The sequence below is a fragment of the Erithacus rubecula genome, assembly GCF_903797595.1.
Source record: "Erithacus rubecula genome assembly, chromosome: 1".
NCBI classification, from domain to species: Eukaryota; Metazoa; Chordata; class Aves; order Passeriformes; family Muscicapidae; genus Erithacus; species Erithacus rubecula.
This window is the reverse complement of record NC_136658.1, coordinates 41,144,341-41,160,692: the sequence shown is the minus strand read 5'-3', so window position 1 is coordinate 41,160,692 and position 16,352 is coordinate 41,144,341. Positions and strand designations below refer to the sequence as shown.

General features: G+C 44.0%; 1 protein-coding gene across 2 annotated transcripts in view; it reads left to right on the top strand.

The window, feature by feature from the left end:
* Positions 1 to 746: 746 nt before the first annotated feature.
* The window catches only part of EXPH5 (exophilin 5), a 35,074-nt gene continuing 19,468 nt past the window's right edge, over positions 747 to 16,352 (top strand). For both annotated transcript variants that reach the window (XM_079298666.1, XM_079298665.1), the window contains exon 1: positions 747 to 967. In XM_079298666.1, the coding sequence (XP_079154792.1) occupies positions 849 to 967 (119 nt within the window). In that variant the 5' untranslated portion in view covers positions 747 to 848. The remainder of the gene's footprint in view (positions 968 to 16,352) is intronic.

Below are 16,352 nucleotides of genomic sequence, written 5' to 3'. Positions count from 1 at the left end.
AATGATTTTCCTTCTCCATCTGCAGTTCAGCCCTAAATAAAGTTCTTCTTCGATGGAAAAATTCCAAAGGACCTTTTACAAAGTTTTCAACTAATACAGCAAACTAGTCAGACACGTACATTAGAGAGACACAGCAATTTATGGTGCTCCCACCAACACAGAGCTGAGCTGCATTAGAGCTGTTAGAATGGAATCAGGATGAAATTACTTCCAAGATGTGATTATAACTCCCAGGTTAAGAACAAGAATAGCTCTCTACTATTTCTTCAGGAAATCTTTGAAGGAGAGTAAATAGGAAACACTGTCCCGCTGCTCCCTCGTGAAAAAGTTGCCGTTTTGCATGCACTCCGCAAAGCTCCGCGGAGGGGCTGCGGGGCCCGAGCGGCTCCCGGGCGGAGCGGCGGGGCCGCACTGGGTGCCGCGGGGAGCCGGGCAGAGACGCGGCGGGGCTGCCCCGTGCGGGTGTGTGCTCCGAGCAGCGCCAAAGCAAACACCGCGCCGAGCGCTCAGCGCATCACCGGCTGAGCCGGGGCCGCCGCCGGCGGGACACGAGCACGGGGCGAGCGGCCACTGCGACACCAACACCGCCTCTGGATCCGGCTCCGGCTCCGGACCGGCGGCGGTGCCGCCTCCCCGCTCCTCCCTGCCCTGCCCTGCCCCGCCCCGCCCCGCCGGGCTGCGCTGCGATCGCTCCGGAGGGCGCTGCCCTGCCCTGCCCGCACCGGGGCGGTTCCGAGCGGGGCCGCTCCGCTGTGGCGGTTCGGGCCCGGCGCGTCCCGCGGTGCCATGCCGCTGGGGCTGCGCGCTGCGCGGGGCTCGGCGCTGCCCGCCCGCCGCTGAGCCGAGCCATGACCGCAGCGCCCCAGGGGCCAGATCTCAGCTTTCTGAACGAGGAGGAAGCCAGGGCGATTTTCCAGGTGCTGCAGAGGGACGCGGAGCTCCGGCGGGCGGAGAAGGACAGAGTCAGGTACCGGCTTTCACCGCCGTCCTGCCGGGGCGCGTCGCGGAGGCGGAGGGCGCGGAACGGGTTCGCGGAGGGCGCACTGCCCCAGCCCGGGGAGAGCTGGAAAGGGGATGGAGAGCGGGAAAGGCGCCCCGCGGGGAAGGGTCTGCGCCGCCCGGGGATGCGGGGCACGGAGAGCTGAACTCCTGCGGTCCTGCCGGGACAGGGAAAGCTGAGTTCCGGCACTAATGCCGGGACAGGGAAAGCTGAGCTCCTGCGGTCCTGCCGGGACAGGGAGAGCTGAGCTCCTGCACTAATGTCGGGACAGGGAAAGCTGAGCTCCTGCACTAATGCCGGGACAGGGAAAGCTGAGCTCCCGACGGTGCTGCCGGGACAGGGAGAGCTGAGCTCCTGCACTAATGCCGGGACAGAGAGAGCTGAGCTCCCGGCGGTGCTGCCGGGACATCGGGGAGCGCCAGTGCCTCCCGCCAGCGCTGGCTGCCGCCGGAGCCGCCCGGCCGGGCACCTGGAGCATCGGGACGTTTGGGAAATGCGTGTTGTGACAGAGACGGCTCTGAGTCACGGCTGCGGCTCTCCGTGGCACCTCTCCTTCCCCGGGGAGGAGGAGGAGGCGCTTCTGTGCTTCGCCGTGCCGCTGGCAGGGGTGTGGGATAAACACCGGTACCCGGGAGACCGCGGCGACGGGGAAGTTGTGCCGGACCTTGCAGGGAAACGCGGCTGCTCTGCGGCTTTTGAGTCGATCCCGGCAGCTTTTGGAAACAAAGTCAGGCACTCACCTGCCTAAAAGTTAGATCACAAGACTCTTGAAAGTGACTTAATTGAATTCTCTCTGCCTTATCAAGATACAGGAGACCTCGACCTTGCTTCTAGTTCATATATCTCCTTTGTGCAATCATCAAAGCTATTTGTGTTGATAGTGAAAGCGAAGGTGAGGAATTAATAGAAATCAGGCTGGAAAATGAACCGTTTCTTATTAAGGGTGATAATTTCTTCCCGCAGGTATGACTTTTGGCACATTGTGAAGTGAGAGGCAGCGTCCTCTCAGATTCGCAAGTGGTCACTTCTCACAAGTAATGCTTTCATGTACGATATAGAGGGAATGTTAATGAGTAACGTTTGCGTCAAGTGGATTTTTGTACCGTGATTTTTTTATTTCAGTGAAGTGGATTTTATGATGAGCATGGTTAAATATTTTGTGTCAACAATGACTTGCATCTAAGACTTGTATTGGTTTTCTGTGGCATGTGAAGCTGGACTGTGTTAAGTTTGGCAGTTTATTTCTTCCATAATTTGGTATTACTTTTTTTATTCTGATTAATTTCTGTTCCATGTGTCTTATTATTACCCTCCCAAAAAGACAATTTTGCTGGATATAGGGAATTATATAGCTGGGGAGCTGTAAGTTTTAACTCTAAAGTCTTTAGTCCAAAAGCTGAAGCAAATTCATTGAAACTTCCAATGCTGCAGAGAGCCTTGTGAAGCAGTAGTCTGCTCTTGAGCTTGAGGCTTTCACCTGCCCCCAAATTTGTATTTGTTTCTTCATCTGTGCATTTAGGATTTTGTAAACAGAAAATGTTCTCTATGTGAAAGCTGTCAAAATAAACATGGTCTAACAGGATGTTTCTGGTGATGCATTACAGAGATGTAGTCTATTTAAATTTAATTTAAAATGTAGTCAGTTTCAGCTGAAGAGGCATTCACAAGTGAGCAGAAGGTAGGTGAAGCATTTATGACCAAGGCACCATACTGAAAATCTAGGTTAAACTCTGGATCTGTCAAAGGTATGTGTCCTTGGGCAAGCTTCCTAATCTCTCATGGACCCAATAAAAGTACTTTCTTTCTCACTCCACTTGTCTACCTGGTCTTATTTAGACTGTAAGCTCTTCAGGCCAGAAGACTCCCATCAGGAGCAGACAGGTTCCAGTCTGTGAGGTGATGCCCTGTGCTACTGTAATCAAAGTAATAACAGTGATCACCCTGGAGGACCAAATCTTGCAGTTCCTATATGACCACAGTGAGCTTCAGAGGCTCTGAACAAAATTGCATTTGTTCCCCTTTGTCCCATATGCCTGCCTCCTTGTGATTCTTATTACTATTATTTTAATAATTAACTTCATAGACATTTTTTTCAGCTTAAAAGTTTTAAAAGAGTGCCTGAGAACCATGGCAGCCTGCTCCTGGGATATTTTCAGAGTGTGATTTTGAAGCTATTTGATTGATGCTGTCAATCAAACAAGGCATATAGGAGACACTGTGGAATGGAAGGAATAATTTCATTAAGACTACTCTTTTTGCACAAAGTTAGTGAAGTGAGTTGCCCTTCAAAATACTCTTGAGCATGGTTTTGGAAAGAGCTAGCTGGAGCTGGGCAGGGCCAGAGAGCAAATAAATAACAACCGGTGGTCAGTAACAAATTGGTAACATTTTTCCGTGACTATCTGTATTTACAATATAGCCGGTTCCTGTATAGACCAATCTAGACTGGATTGACAGAGGGAATGAAGCATTTGCTGGCAGACCAGTCAGGTTCTAATGACTGCACTGGTCTTGTCCATACTGTTTGATATCACACAAGCAAGCACATAGCTGTCTGCCAGTCTCTTAAAAGATCAATGAGAAATTGAAATTCCCAGATATAACTCTAGAATCCAAAAAAGAAGGAGCAAACTACATTCGTTATATTGAAAAATGTTAGCACCATTTAACAAAATTAACCAGTTAATTTTGAAAGATGAAATAGGAAATAAAATCAGAAGATGAATTCTGGTGTTCTCTGTGGTTTATTGTGACTTCCTCAAAAGTGTTGAGCTTGCAACTGTTTTCTGACAAATGCATTTTTTCTCTTTTCTTGTTTCTTACCAACACTGGGTAGAACTGGATCTCTCTTCATGCAGTCAGCCATGCCTTTGTGAAATGAAGTGTATAATGGGGATATTTCCTGGGGAAAGGTTGTTTTATACCGCCTCTCTCATCTCCCTTTCTCCTTGTAGCCTTTGTGTAGAGCAGGAACGTGTGAGTTGGGTTGTCAGTTGTGCACATCTGTGCAGTTCCCAGCTCTATTGGTGCATCCTGTTGCTCCTGATGCCCCAGCACATTCTCTGGGTACCACTGGCCCTTTCTTGGCTCCCTTGGCAGCCTTCAGACCTCTAAGCCTGGCCTGGGACACCTCTCAGTGTAGCTTTTGCTTTTATACAGAAATGAACTGTATGTCCTTTTGGACCTTAATTTATTCTTGCTATGGGCAGGGAGCAGAGCTTGTGCTGTGTCCTGGCCTGGTGGTTCCCAGGACTGCACTATTTGGCCTGTTCTCTCCTCCCAGTGCCCTCTCGTGGCTCCTGTCAGCAGTACCTCTGAGCAGCCACCTCCAACCAGCTGTACCTGCCTCCTTCTCCTTGAAACAAGTTCAGAGAAGCAGCAACAGTCAGCTTTGGTATAACTCATATGCCTGTTCACGGCCATGTATACCAAAAATACTTCAGAAACTTATTAATCACGTATTTAATAATGTAAAAGAAAAATACATACTAGTTTTGAAGAGTAACACTTGCCTTCAGATTTCTTTACTCATCCAATCCAGTTTCATTCATTGTAAGTGTTAGCAATGAAGACAGGTGGAATTTAGGGTTTTTGTATCAATATACATGCATTTTTCCATAATAGCATCTGCAGTATTAAGGCAGAAGTTGAACTCAACGTCCTGAAATGTTATTTAATAATCCTGGTTAATGAAACTGATGATTTGACAGATACTTGTGCAAAGAGGTTCCTTGTCACAAATAGTTCAGGTACAATGAGGTGCCCAGGAGAAGACAGAGAGGAGTACAGCATATTCACAGTGCAGTATCATGATCAGATGGCTGCCCAACAATTCAGTTTCCATAAGAACACAATGAATGCTTGCACAGTTGTTAATACCACAGATCAGCTTTCTGTGTGTAATGGAATAGGCCTGAAAATCATAAAAACATTCAAGATACTATTTAACTTATGTTTTCAAGACTTCAGGATGCACCCAGCTCATCCTCTTAAGCTTTGTTCTGCAGCTGCTGGGGACAGCAATGAAAAAAAAAGAAGCTAATATTTGCACATACAGCTCCCAAAGGCTTAACAAACCTGTAGGTGCTTCTCTTTTCTGTCCTTTACTGATGAAGCAAATGGGCAGGGTGAAGAGAGGCTGACTGCATCCACCTCTTCAGGACAGCTCTTCAGAGCCTGGCAGGTAGCAGAGGAGCTGCCAGTCCCTGTAGGAAGTGTCAGCAGCGTTAGGGCAGAAGCTCTGGGATGCAGAGGTGGAGCTAATGCCTTTTATCTCCAAGGCAGCTCCTCCCTCTGCAGAGTGTGGAGAGGCAGGCAGTGCCCAAGCAGGTGTCATTCCAGTCAGCTTTGGGTCTCTGATGTCTCACAGTGCCTGAGCACTGGGTGCTGAGATGCACCTCCACCCCTGGAACTGCATCAAGGCCCCAAGAAAGCAGCTGAGATGAGAAGAGCCAGGAGACATGGAGACTTCCACTTAAAAGAGGCAGCAGGTAGGGGGATGTGGCATGGGAAGAGGTAGCTGGTACAGTTGCAGGTTGTCCAAAAAATGAACAGTTGGAAGATAGAGTAGAAGAGCTATGGAAAAATAGAAAATACATGTAAAAGGGCACAAAAGCTCTGGATTCTTTAATAATTTTATTTAGGGGTCTTGGCTGTTTTATATAATGCTTCTATTATGAATGCAGGCAATTGTCTTGTGCTGTTTTTGTTTATTAATCCTTGAGAAAAAGGGAAATACTGTTATCTTCACTTTCGAATGAGATATTGAAAACAACTGAGAGACTGAACCACAGAATGGGGAAATGAACCTACCTTCCCTAACAGCGATTTCCTTTCCAGATCATGTTTTGAGAACTAATTATGCATGTATTATTCAAGGATTTTTTTTTTCTTTTTTTGCAGTAGGAAGAATGCAAAAAATTAGTTGCCAGCTCTAGAACATATCTGCCACATCAGTTACTGTCTATGAATAGGAACTGAAAAAAAAGGAAAGGGAAATTAAGCTTTTGGGAGAGGAGAGCACTCATTATATTTAGGTTAATTTTTTTGCTCTTTTCCAGGTTGGTTTATGCTTTTGGGGGGGGTGGGGGGGGTAATAGATTAATTTTGCAGATGATGATGAGAATAGACGACAGCAAAACAAAGGTTTATTTCAATTTACCCTCAAATTTGAAGATGAAAAGCATATAAAATTAATTGGGAGGTACAGTCACTCAGTGCTCCACTCTTGCTGACCCATTAATAACATTTGAGTGTTGTGGGAAAGATGAATCTCCTCCTTAGAGTGTTCTGGACAGTCTCTACAATAAATCATTGGGACTTAGTTACTTGTTACAGGCACACAGCTGTTCTTACTGCCTTACAGCAGATCATTTACTGAGGTCATTTCTTCCATGTAATTCCATTTGCTCTCATAGGTCTGGCAATCGAAGGTGGGAATAAAATCCCAGTGAAATAAAAAGAAATAAAAATAGATTTTATTTTCTCAAATTTCTTTAAAATTTTTTCACCTTCTTCTCTTGGAAGAAAGGTTTGTTGCAGAAGTGGGGACATACTCAGTTTTGTATGTATTGGAGCTTATTCATACTTGGTGTTTCAATATATTGTCTTGCTTACAGTTTGAGGGGTCTGCCATTGCAGGCTTTATTTTGTCATATTCACAAAAGTAGTCCTTTTTACCTCCTTGGAGACCAAGAATAACTTCTTGGTTAGAGATCTAGATTTGGGGCTCAACTCCTCATAATTACAAAGAATTTTTAAAATGGGCTCCAAAATACATGAGCATGGGTGAGGAGAGCAGACAGGATACCAGGACAGCATTGCTTGGGTATATTGTTGTTCCAGTGGAGCTCCCTCCCTGAACACAAAGCATTAATAAAGAAATTCTTTCATAAGAGATACTCCACCCGGGAATGTTTCAGGGCACTAGTGTTCTGTTGTGCCTTGTTTGTGGAGGAGATACTATTATTATAAACCACTGATACTGTGCCACCGGTGTGTTTAGTGGTTTGTAAACACTAATGAATATAGGTCCTTGAAGCCCTGAAGGGCTAATATGCTAAAGAAGGGCCAATAGAAGCAAAAATGGCAGGGAAGACTGGGATTTTAAAACCTTTACTTGGTTTGGTGAACAATTACTATGGCAAGAATCCCATTTTGGGACTTCCCTTGTTTGAGTGGGAGTACTGTGACCAAATGCAATTGGTAAGTTGCATATCAAGTTTTTTCCTCACAGTGTTTCCTCACAGGCAGCTAGACCCACAGGAGTGGGAAGGACATTTTCAGGGCACTTTCACCCATGCTCATTCAAACACAGCCCTTGTGTCAGGTCTTTCACACTACTAAGACTAATGTTTGCATTTTCAAGTGACCAAATGGTGCAAAAGTGAAAATCACAAAGATTATATTTGTTATTATTGAGCTCATTTACTGATGTCACTAGTAGGATGGTGATGGTAAGATCAATTTCAAAATTGATGAGATTTAAGCAAAGTCTTACTGTTAAGTCATTGGCAGATATTTTCCAAGTCCAAGCTTAACGGTAAAAGTAGAATTTATTGAACTCTGTCTATATAGATAAATTGACCAGGTTTCAAGAATAAATAGGTCAGATACAACAGAGCAAGCAAGCACTATTGAAGTCAGTCAATATGGGGATTTATTCTGGAATAGCTAATGCAGAACAGTCCAATTTTTTTAGGTTTTCCATGATCTTGTGACCCAATTACAGCCTTGTGCACCTTGTAAGAAGTCTGCATAATTCCCAGGTTTAACCTTTCCAATAGTAATGTCTCTATATTCTCAACACCCTCTGTCTCCTCCACAATTCAAGTGCAGAAGTTAAATTAATGATTGACAATAGCTGGAATTGGAAATTGCTGTTAGGTAGAGGACTGCTTTCCATACTAAACAAGCAGAGAATCACTGAGGTGCCTGTATGAGAGAATGATTTTCTCATGCTGACAGCTTCTGCACACTATGTCCCAACACCTTCAAGTGCTGGCATTTCAGAAATAATAAATTGTTAAAAAAGGTGTTTCTCAGAAACACATCTGGTTCTTGTTCAGAGTGGCTGGCTATCTCCCCATGTCACTGGCACAGCTCAGGTTTCCTGTGCCACATAGGCCTGTCAAAGGCTGCAGCACCTGCTTTCCAAAGGGAAGCCCAGGGTGCTGGAGCTTGGCTGGATTTGGTCCCTGATGAACTTCAAACTCCCACATCCATCCAAACCATCCATCCATGCAGCACTTGCACCTCCCACAGATGTTACTCTCAGCCTGGCTAACAGCTGGGATCAAAACTAAGACCTGACCTCTGTTTGGTCCTTCCTGTACTTGTTCTAAATTGAAAAATTACTTATTTCCTTGGAGCTTGCAGCCTGAAAAATTCACAACTTAAATATTTAATGCAAGAAATTCATTAAAGCTGGTAGGGAAAAAGATGGGATTTGTTCTGAGGATATGATGCATCTAAAAGTTCACATGAAATGTATTTCAAATCCTTCTTTGCAGCTATAATATTGTGTTTACACTGTTAACTATAATAAATTGTATTTAAATGTCTATTTTAAACTCTTACCTGAAACTATCTTCCTTTTCTCAGTCTTACTTCATAAATAAATAAATCCATATACTGGTACCATATTAATTGTGAACAAACACATCAAAACCACAAAAGCTAAGAGGAAACAATGAAAAGTACAGCATGTTTACACTTTATAGCACATAAATTACATTGAATTTACTTTGTTGTTGGAATAATCAAGGAACTGTAACACTTCTGCTTGCCATGTCTTTGGATTTTTAGATCAGTAGGGGTCTGAGTGCAGAAAGCTGCAGTCAGGAAAAGTGTGTCTGGGGTGCTCTGCAGTCTCTTTCTTCATTATAGACTTTTGTGTTCTTAAATACATATTTATATGTGTATATTTGTGTGTTCTTTAATATATGTAAAATTATGCACATGTAAATATAATATTTTAAAGTATTATTATACTATAATATTTCAATTTCCAGTGGAAGAGTTGTGATAAATTATGAGAGCCTAAGCTACTATAACAGAGGATCTCTGTGGAAGTATATATTACATACATGTATATAAGCATTACATTTCCAGATGAAAAACACCCACTGTGTCAACTTTTAAAGCTTTCATTAATTCTTATGACCTCTTTCCTTAATTTAAAGCAATGCAAATGAGGCTTTTGTAGTGTTCCAGTACACATAAACTGTGTGCAGGTGCACTGACCTGTCTCATTTCTGTTGTCCAGAGCTGTAAACCCTGCTTGATGTGAGACTCTGCACAATTATCTGAGATTGCAAAGGTCTATTTTGAGATCCCTGAGTTTCAGGCTTAGCTCTGTACAAGCAAATGTCTAAGCCTCTTCAGAGCCTCTCAGATTCAGAATGCTGACCCATGAGACATCATACACAAACCTGCTTGTAGAGCTGAGGATTTGCTCTTAATTTGAAACCAGTTCCCCTCTTTCAGAGTTCTCACCTGGCCCGTGTTTTGTTTCTTGTTTTTTGGGGCTGTTTTTCTTATGTTGTTTGTTAGGAAAGGTTTTGCATAAAGAAAGTCAAACAAAAACATGAGGAATAGAGTCTGAATTGTATGTCAAGGCAGTTAACTTTACAATACATGACTGAGCTGTAAATTACTTGCAACAGACAACTGTCCCTTTGCATGCTATCAGTATTTATAAAAGCTGATTGTAATCAACTAGCAGCTCTACCCTGGCAGAGTAAATATGTCTGCTGTTAATCATTAGCTTCAGATGTATTGAGAGACCTGATCCTCTGCCTTTCAACCCATCATGTGGTATACATGTGGTATACACATCTTACATTTCCATGGAATATTTCCAGGACAGAAATTCAAGAGCTCAAAACTTCTTCCTGGCATGCAGTGTTTTTGGTCTGAGGCTACATCTATAACTGCAAGTAAATCAGAATCTTTACATGGAGAATTATATCCATTGCCTCTATTAGCATGTATTAATATTAATAGAAATTCCTATTAATGAAGTAATTTCGTTAGAAACATTAATTACTGCCATTCAGAAGCTATGTGACACACTTTAAATATGATAGGTGGCTTTTCTTTCCATTGCCTCATGGATATGCTTTGTTATTACCATATGCCAGTAGTAATAGCATAGTAAAGTAACACCCTTTTTTCTGGACTACAGAGACATTGTAACTAATCAATAGAATACTCACAGAATAGAGCTTTCCCCTGTTTGCATGCACTGTGAAGGGAACAGCAGAGAGTCAGCCCAGCCTGGAGAGTCACCAGCAGCTGTGACATTCCTAGTGGTGTTCCACCTCGTTTGCTCTTAGTGAGCAGCTGCCCAAAGGACTAAAAGCTTTCATTTTCTGAGTATGTACAACAGCTAAAAGATCTGCTCTTACAGACTCTTCATCTTGTTCCAGCAGAGCTGAAATTATGTTTTCACTATAAACCTGAAACATGAACACTATTAACATGAAATAGTTTCATGTTAAAAGGAATGGTTTGAGGCACTGTTGCACCTTGAGATACGTGATTAATCACCCTCAGCTCCCGTGATCTCAGTTTTCAATGCTCTGTTTTGAAAACTTAACTTTTTGAAGGCAGTCATTGCGCTTCTCATTTCAGAGCTTTCACTGAAAGCTTCTGATTCCTGAGCTGCCAGAAGAGAGAGGAGTTATGTAGTCAGCATGAGAATTAACCTTTGTTCTTGCCCTTACAACATTTCCTAGTTTTCCATTTCAAAGGAAACTGTCGTTCTTGCTCAGGAAAGCAGACAAAAGCTTCAAGGGGAAAGGAGGGCTGGACTTGATGAAGGAGAACAGCAGCTAGAGTAAGTCAGTATACTAATTCACATAGTTTCATATGAGAAGTTAATGTTTTGGAGAAAACAGAGGTAACTTGTGGTCTCTGTGGAGAGGGTGCTGAAGTTAAGGAATTGTAGACCCAAAAGTCATTGTGACTTACAGAGTAGGAATATTCAATGTCCATTGGGAGTGTTCTGTGTTTGCTCATAGTCTCACTGTCTTCATGGACTGTGTGTAATGAATGCACACAATGCCACAGGATTAGGCTATCTCCAAGCAGATGATCAGCTTTAATTTAAAAGAATAAATTTGTTGAATAGAGATAATGTAATAATGCCAGATTTTGTGATTCATTCTACTTTTTAATTAAGAAGAGGAGAGGTGGAAATGGGGGGTTTTCTCCATAAGCAGACAAGGTAGAACTTCAGTAAGGGCAGAAAAGATGTTCAGCCTCTAACTCACATATTCCCTGGCTTTATCCCTGACACACACAGCAGGCCTTAATGTGTGGATCTGATACCTATTCTCAGAAAAGTGTTCTAAGGACAAAATCATATTTCTGTTTGCAGGTATCTGTTCATATAGCCCCACTTGATATTTGAAAGGATACTTCAGGCTGCATATCAAATTCATGTGCTGAAGTGGAATCTTTGTGTTTCTGCCTATTAAATGTACAGTCTGGGAGGAAAAACTGGGGGACATTAATTCCCTTTTTACCTTCTGCCTTCTGTCTCTTGGTTTTGCACATTTTTGGAATCTAAATATTTAGGGAGAAATATGAGCTGGCAACTTCATGCAACCATTAAAGTGAAATTGAAACCATATGCCATACAGTTCAGTGCTGGGCACCCCTGCCCTCTGGTGAATATTTTTTGGCACTTCCAGTTGCTCCTTTCCGTGCAGGGGTGTCACCACTAGAGGACTCCAGCTCTCCAGAGCAGGCACCAGGGCAGGCTGCAGGAGGGAAATCCTTCCACTGCATTTATTGGTGTTTGGGTCCTGCTCAGTCACAGACACTGAACCCCACACTCTGCTCTGCATTGCTGTGCCACTTCCTCCTTGCCCATGCACATCTTTAGTACTATTGGTCACATACTCAGATAAATATATCTGAGGACAACTTAGTGGGTTAATGGGCATTATAAAATTAATACATAATAACAAAAATGACAGAAGGATGAAAAGGATGAACACTTAGATAGAAAACTATTATTTCAGGGGAAAAGAAGATTAAATTTGGGTATTTGATTGGCAACGACCGGGCAGGTTAGATTCAAGCATTATCGGCAACATATGTTGTTCATCAAAATAGAGGAGACCTTGGTTTTTCTGGGAATTACTGCAGAAATGCTTAATTTTGCAAATATCAAATTAAAAAATAAGTGAATTTTCAGTTAGATCTTTTTGTATTGTCTTGTAGTATGTGCAACCAAAACACAGGAGTCTTTTTTCCTCTGTGATTCATCTACTTGTGCATAATGTCTTACATGTAATAATGAGGCTGACTTGGTTCATTTTTATTAGACAAACAGGCAACAGTAAGAGAGAAAAAAAAACAAAAACAAAACATGCTTTAACGTGAGGAAAAGTATACCAGTTACTAAGAATAAAGACTGCCTTAGAAAACAGACTTGCTGTGTGTCTGACATGCTAGGAAAGAGTCTGTTGACTCATTGTTTTTCTTCCTGGTAGGATTAACCTACCACAGGTTAATCTGGCACCTTGGAAACCAGAATGTTGTTGTTAATGTTATTATATGTTTCTGGGAAGTGACAGATAGTAATTTTTATTTTTTTTTTATTACTTCAGCTGCAATAGCCTTTGCCTTTGTCAGTAATACTTCTTTCTCCCTTTTTGTTTTCTAAATAAGATAATGACTTGGAAGTATGCCTTTATATTATTTCATAAAATTAAAATAGAAATATACTTGCATATGCATTTGTCCTAGATGGGACAAATTCGGAATGGGACTTCCTAGGGATGTTCACTAAAGCGCAAAATTCAGCGGCCCTTCCTCCCACCTGTTGGGGTGGTAAATCTCCTTCAAGAAAAGTGGAAAAAACTCTTTATTTAACAAAGTATCCACAAACATGAGAAAATGAAAACTTTTAAACAATGGAACCTCTCGTTGTTCTGAAGAGATGGCAAATCTCTTTTGTGGTTCAGAGTCCTTTTTGTGGGTGTATCCTCAGCTCTCTCTCAGTCTCTCTGGGTCCAGTGTCCCGGCCTCAGTGCAGTTTGGGGGGTCCCTGGATGATTATCCTGGTGCTCCTGGACCAAACAATGACTGAATAGTTTCAAAAAAACCTTCTGGCCTCAGCTAAGGAGAGAAAAACCAGCGAAAAGAGCGAGGGAAAACTCCCTGTCTGTCTGCAGAGTGGAGAACTCAAGAGCACTGCTTATCTCTGTTTGAATACAGCTGTGAAAAAATGTCCACTGCTTTTCCTTCTCCCCCACCTTCGTTCTCAGATCTAGTTTTAAATGTGCAGAACTTATTTCTGGGCTAAACAGATGAATGGGGATACAATTCAGCATCAGCAAGTCATCCCAGAACAGAGTTTTAGAGCTACTTGTGGCTGTGACAACAGGCAGAATTTTCTAGAAAAATAGCTGCTGATAGAAATGATGGAGTGCAGCATGTGTAAAATGGTGGGAAGGGGGTAAGCTGAAGTAACAAAAAAATTAGCAAAGAACAGGTTCTTCAGGCATTGTTTTTTAACATATCTAGCCTTTTCCTCCTGACAAAGCATTGAATGTGAACAGAGGAAAATAAAAAGCTTGGTTTAGGTTACTGCAAGTTATCTGCCTTGCATTTTTATCTAATGCTTTCAACACTATTTTTATCTGCAATCCTTTCAGTCTTGTCTTTTCAGACACTGAGAGCTTTGATCCAAGGAGCAAATTTGATCTTATTCTTCACCTGATGCAATTCTTCATTCTTTGTAGTTGCTGTTTATTTTGTTGTTGTTTTCTTATGAGGTGTGTGATAATAGTCCTTGAGGGCCAAACCCTTCTCTGCTAAATTCAATAGGAATAGCAATTTCTGTTTTAGCAAAAATGGGATTGAATCCTGTGTCTCTGCAAACAACAGTGTTGTCCCCAAATGTCCTATTAAGCAACCCAGTTTCTACTACTTTGAACACGTGTTCCTCTTTATATTCAGAGTGAAGATGGGTAAGGAAAATGCCTTTCCTCTTACAGTAGCAATTAAAGCTCCTTATTATCCTAACAGGAAGTAGCAGGGGAGGCTACACATCTATTGACAGTATTTATGATAACCCACATGAAAGTCCAGCACATACAAACATTTAGAGATGGAGATGTCTGTAGGAAATCATTGCGCCAATAAGGAAGAGATAGCTTTAAAAACAGTGTGAAGAAGTTGCTCCTGAGTGATTCATTAGTTTAGATGTTGTGTAGAATAATAGATGGGAAAAGATAATGAGCCTGTGAGGTCATTTAGGGTTGCTGCCTGCACTGGGTTGTGGAGCAGTCTGTGTAAGTAATCCTGGGAATGGATTTGCCTTCAATCCCACAGTAGTTTATAGATACTTTTCCCAGTCACAGTGGTGTTGTCTCCTCTCAAAAGGTAGTGGCTCCAAGTGTACAAAGAAACTGTAGGCAGATGAGTAAGGATAGATGGAGCAGACTGGGAAGCAGGATTAGTACATTTGGTTTAGAGGGCAATAGGTGTTTTGACACTCCTAAGGTGCAGTGTCTCAATACATAATGTGCAATCCGGGTAACAATAGTGCTGCCTCAGAGGCAGGTTCATTGCAATACTGAGTGCAGATACCATCTCCTGCTGTAATTGTTTCTTGAGATGGGCTTTCCTTCTGGCTCACAACTGTCCTTCATTAGTATCGTGAGGGGGCACGTAAACTTGACAGAGCAGCTATGTAGGGAAATGATGTGGTTTGGCTGCGAGTCATCATAAAGGAGAAATACTTAATAGTCTTGCAGTATTGCAACTACATATCGTGTATCATACTCATTAACTATTATTCTTTACTCAAATAACTACATACATAGGATTCCATATATGGGCCTCTGTGTGTGCATAAATACAAATATGCACTAGCAGTTTAAAGGATTTATTTGATGAGCTGGGCATGACAGCACAATTCAAAAGCATCATATTCACAGATAACGACTACATACAATGCTAAGCATGCACCAGTAAAGACTAACGCATGTTCGTGCAATGCCTGGTATGGTCGATACAAGGGTGATTGCGGGGTTTTAACATTTGCTCTGGAATGCGTAGATGTGCAGCAAGTGGCAGTTTGCGTGCTCGGCCCGTCGCTTCCCGGCCGCGGGCGCTGCCCCGGGACACGGCGGGAGCGGGAGCGGGAGCGGGAGCGGGAGCGGGAGCGGGAGCGGGCGGTGCGGGCTGCGGCCGCCGGGGGGCGCCAGGGAGCGGCTGCGCCTGCCCGGGAGCGATCCCATCGCCCCTTCCCCAGGGAGCGATCCCATGGCCCCTGCTCCAGGAGCGATCCCATGGGTCCTGCCCCGGGAGCGATCCCATCGCCCCTTCCCCCGGGAGCGATCCCATGGCCCCTGCTCCAGGAGCGATGCCATGGCTCCTGCCCCGGGAGCGATCCCATCGCCCCTGCTCCGGGAGCGATCCCATGGGTCCTGCCCCGGGAGCGATCCCATCGCCCCTTCCCCCGGGAGCGATCCCATGGCCCCTGCTCCAGGAGCGATGCCATGGCTCCTGCCCCGGGAGCGATCCCATCGCCCCTGCTCCGGGAGCGATCCCATGGGTCCTGCCCCGGGAGCGATCCCATCGCCCCTTCCCCCGGGAGCGATCCCATGGCCCCTGCTCCAGGAGCGATGCCATGGCTCCTGCCCCGGGAGCGATCCCATGGCTCCTGCCCCCGGAGCGGAGATTCAGCCCCCCTGGTTTCTGGCAGCCAGGGGATGACCCCAGCAGATGCTCTCGGCTGTCGGGACTGCAGCAGAACTGCCCAGGCGCTGTTTCCCGGGCAGCCGCCGCGGCTGCAGGCACTCCCCAAGCAGCTCACGCCTTTCCCTCGGTGCTTTTACTCCTCCCAGTGTCTTGGATCCCCTTTGGTAAGGCCACAGGAGTGAGGTCATGCAGTTGGCTCTTGAGAGCACATTGTTCATCCCCTCCTGCTGCACATCAGTGTTAGGCTGCGTTCCAGGCTGCACAGTGCATTTACGGTGTTTAGTCACTCCCATGGTGCGGTAATATCTGCGATCATTAACATTTTTGCCTTTGTAATAAGTTTACTTGGAATGGCTAGTTCTCGTGTGTGTAGCTGTGTAATCTTCTTCAAGAGAAATACTCATTTCCCAAAAATGTCTCCCTCCAGCCTTCCTGTCCATCAGATGCCACCAGATGCATGATAGGGGCTGGTATGGACAGTGAACTCTATATCCAGATCAAAATATATCCATTTCCAGACCAGATGGTTTTTAGGTTTGTTCTGTGAAGTAGTATTGTCTCACATGAGTTAACTTACGTTCTCTGGGAGCATCTGTATTGCTAGACCCAGATTTTTACTGTTGAT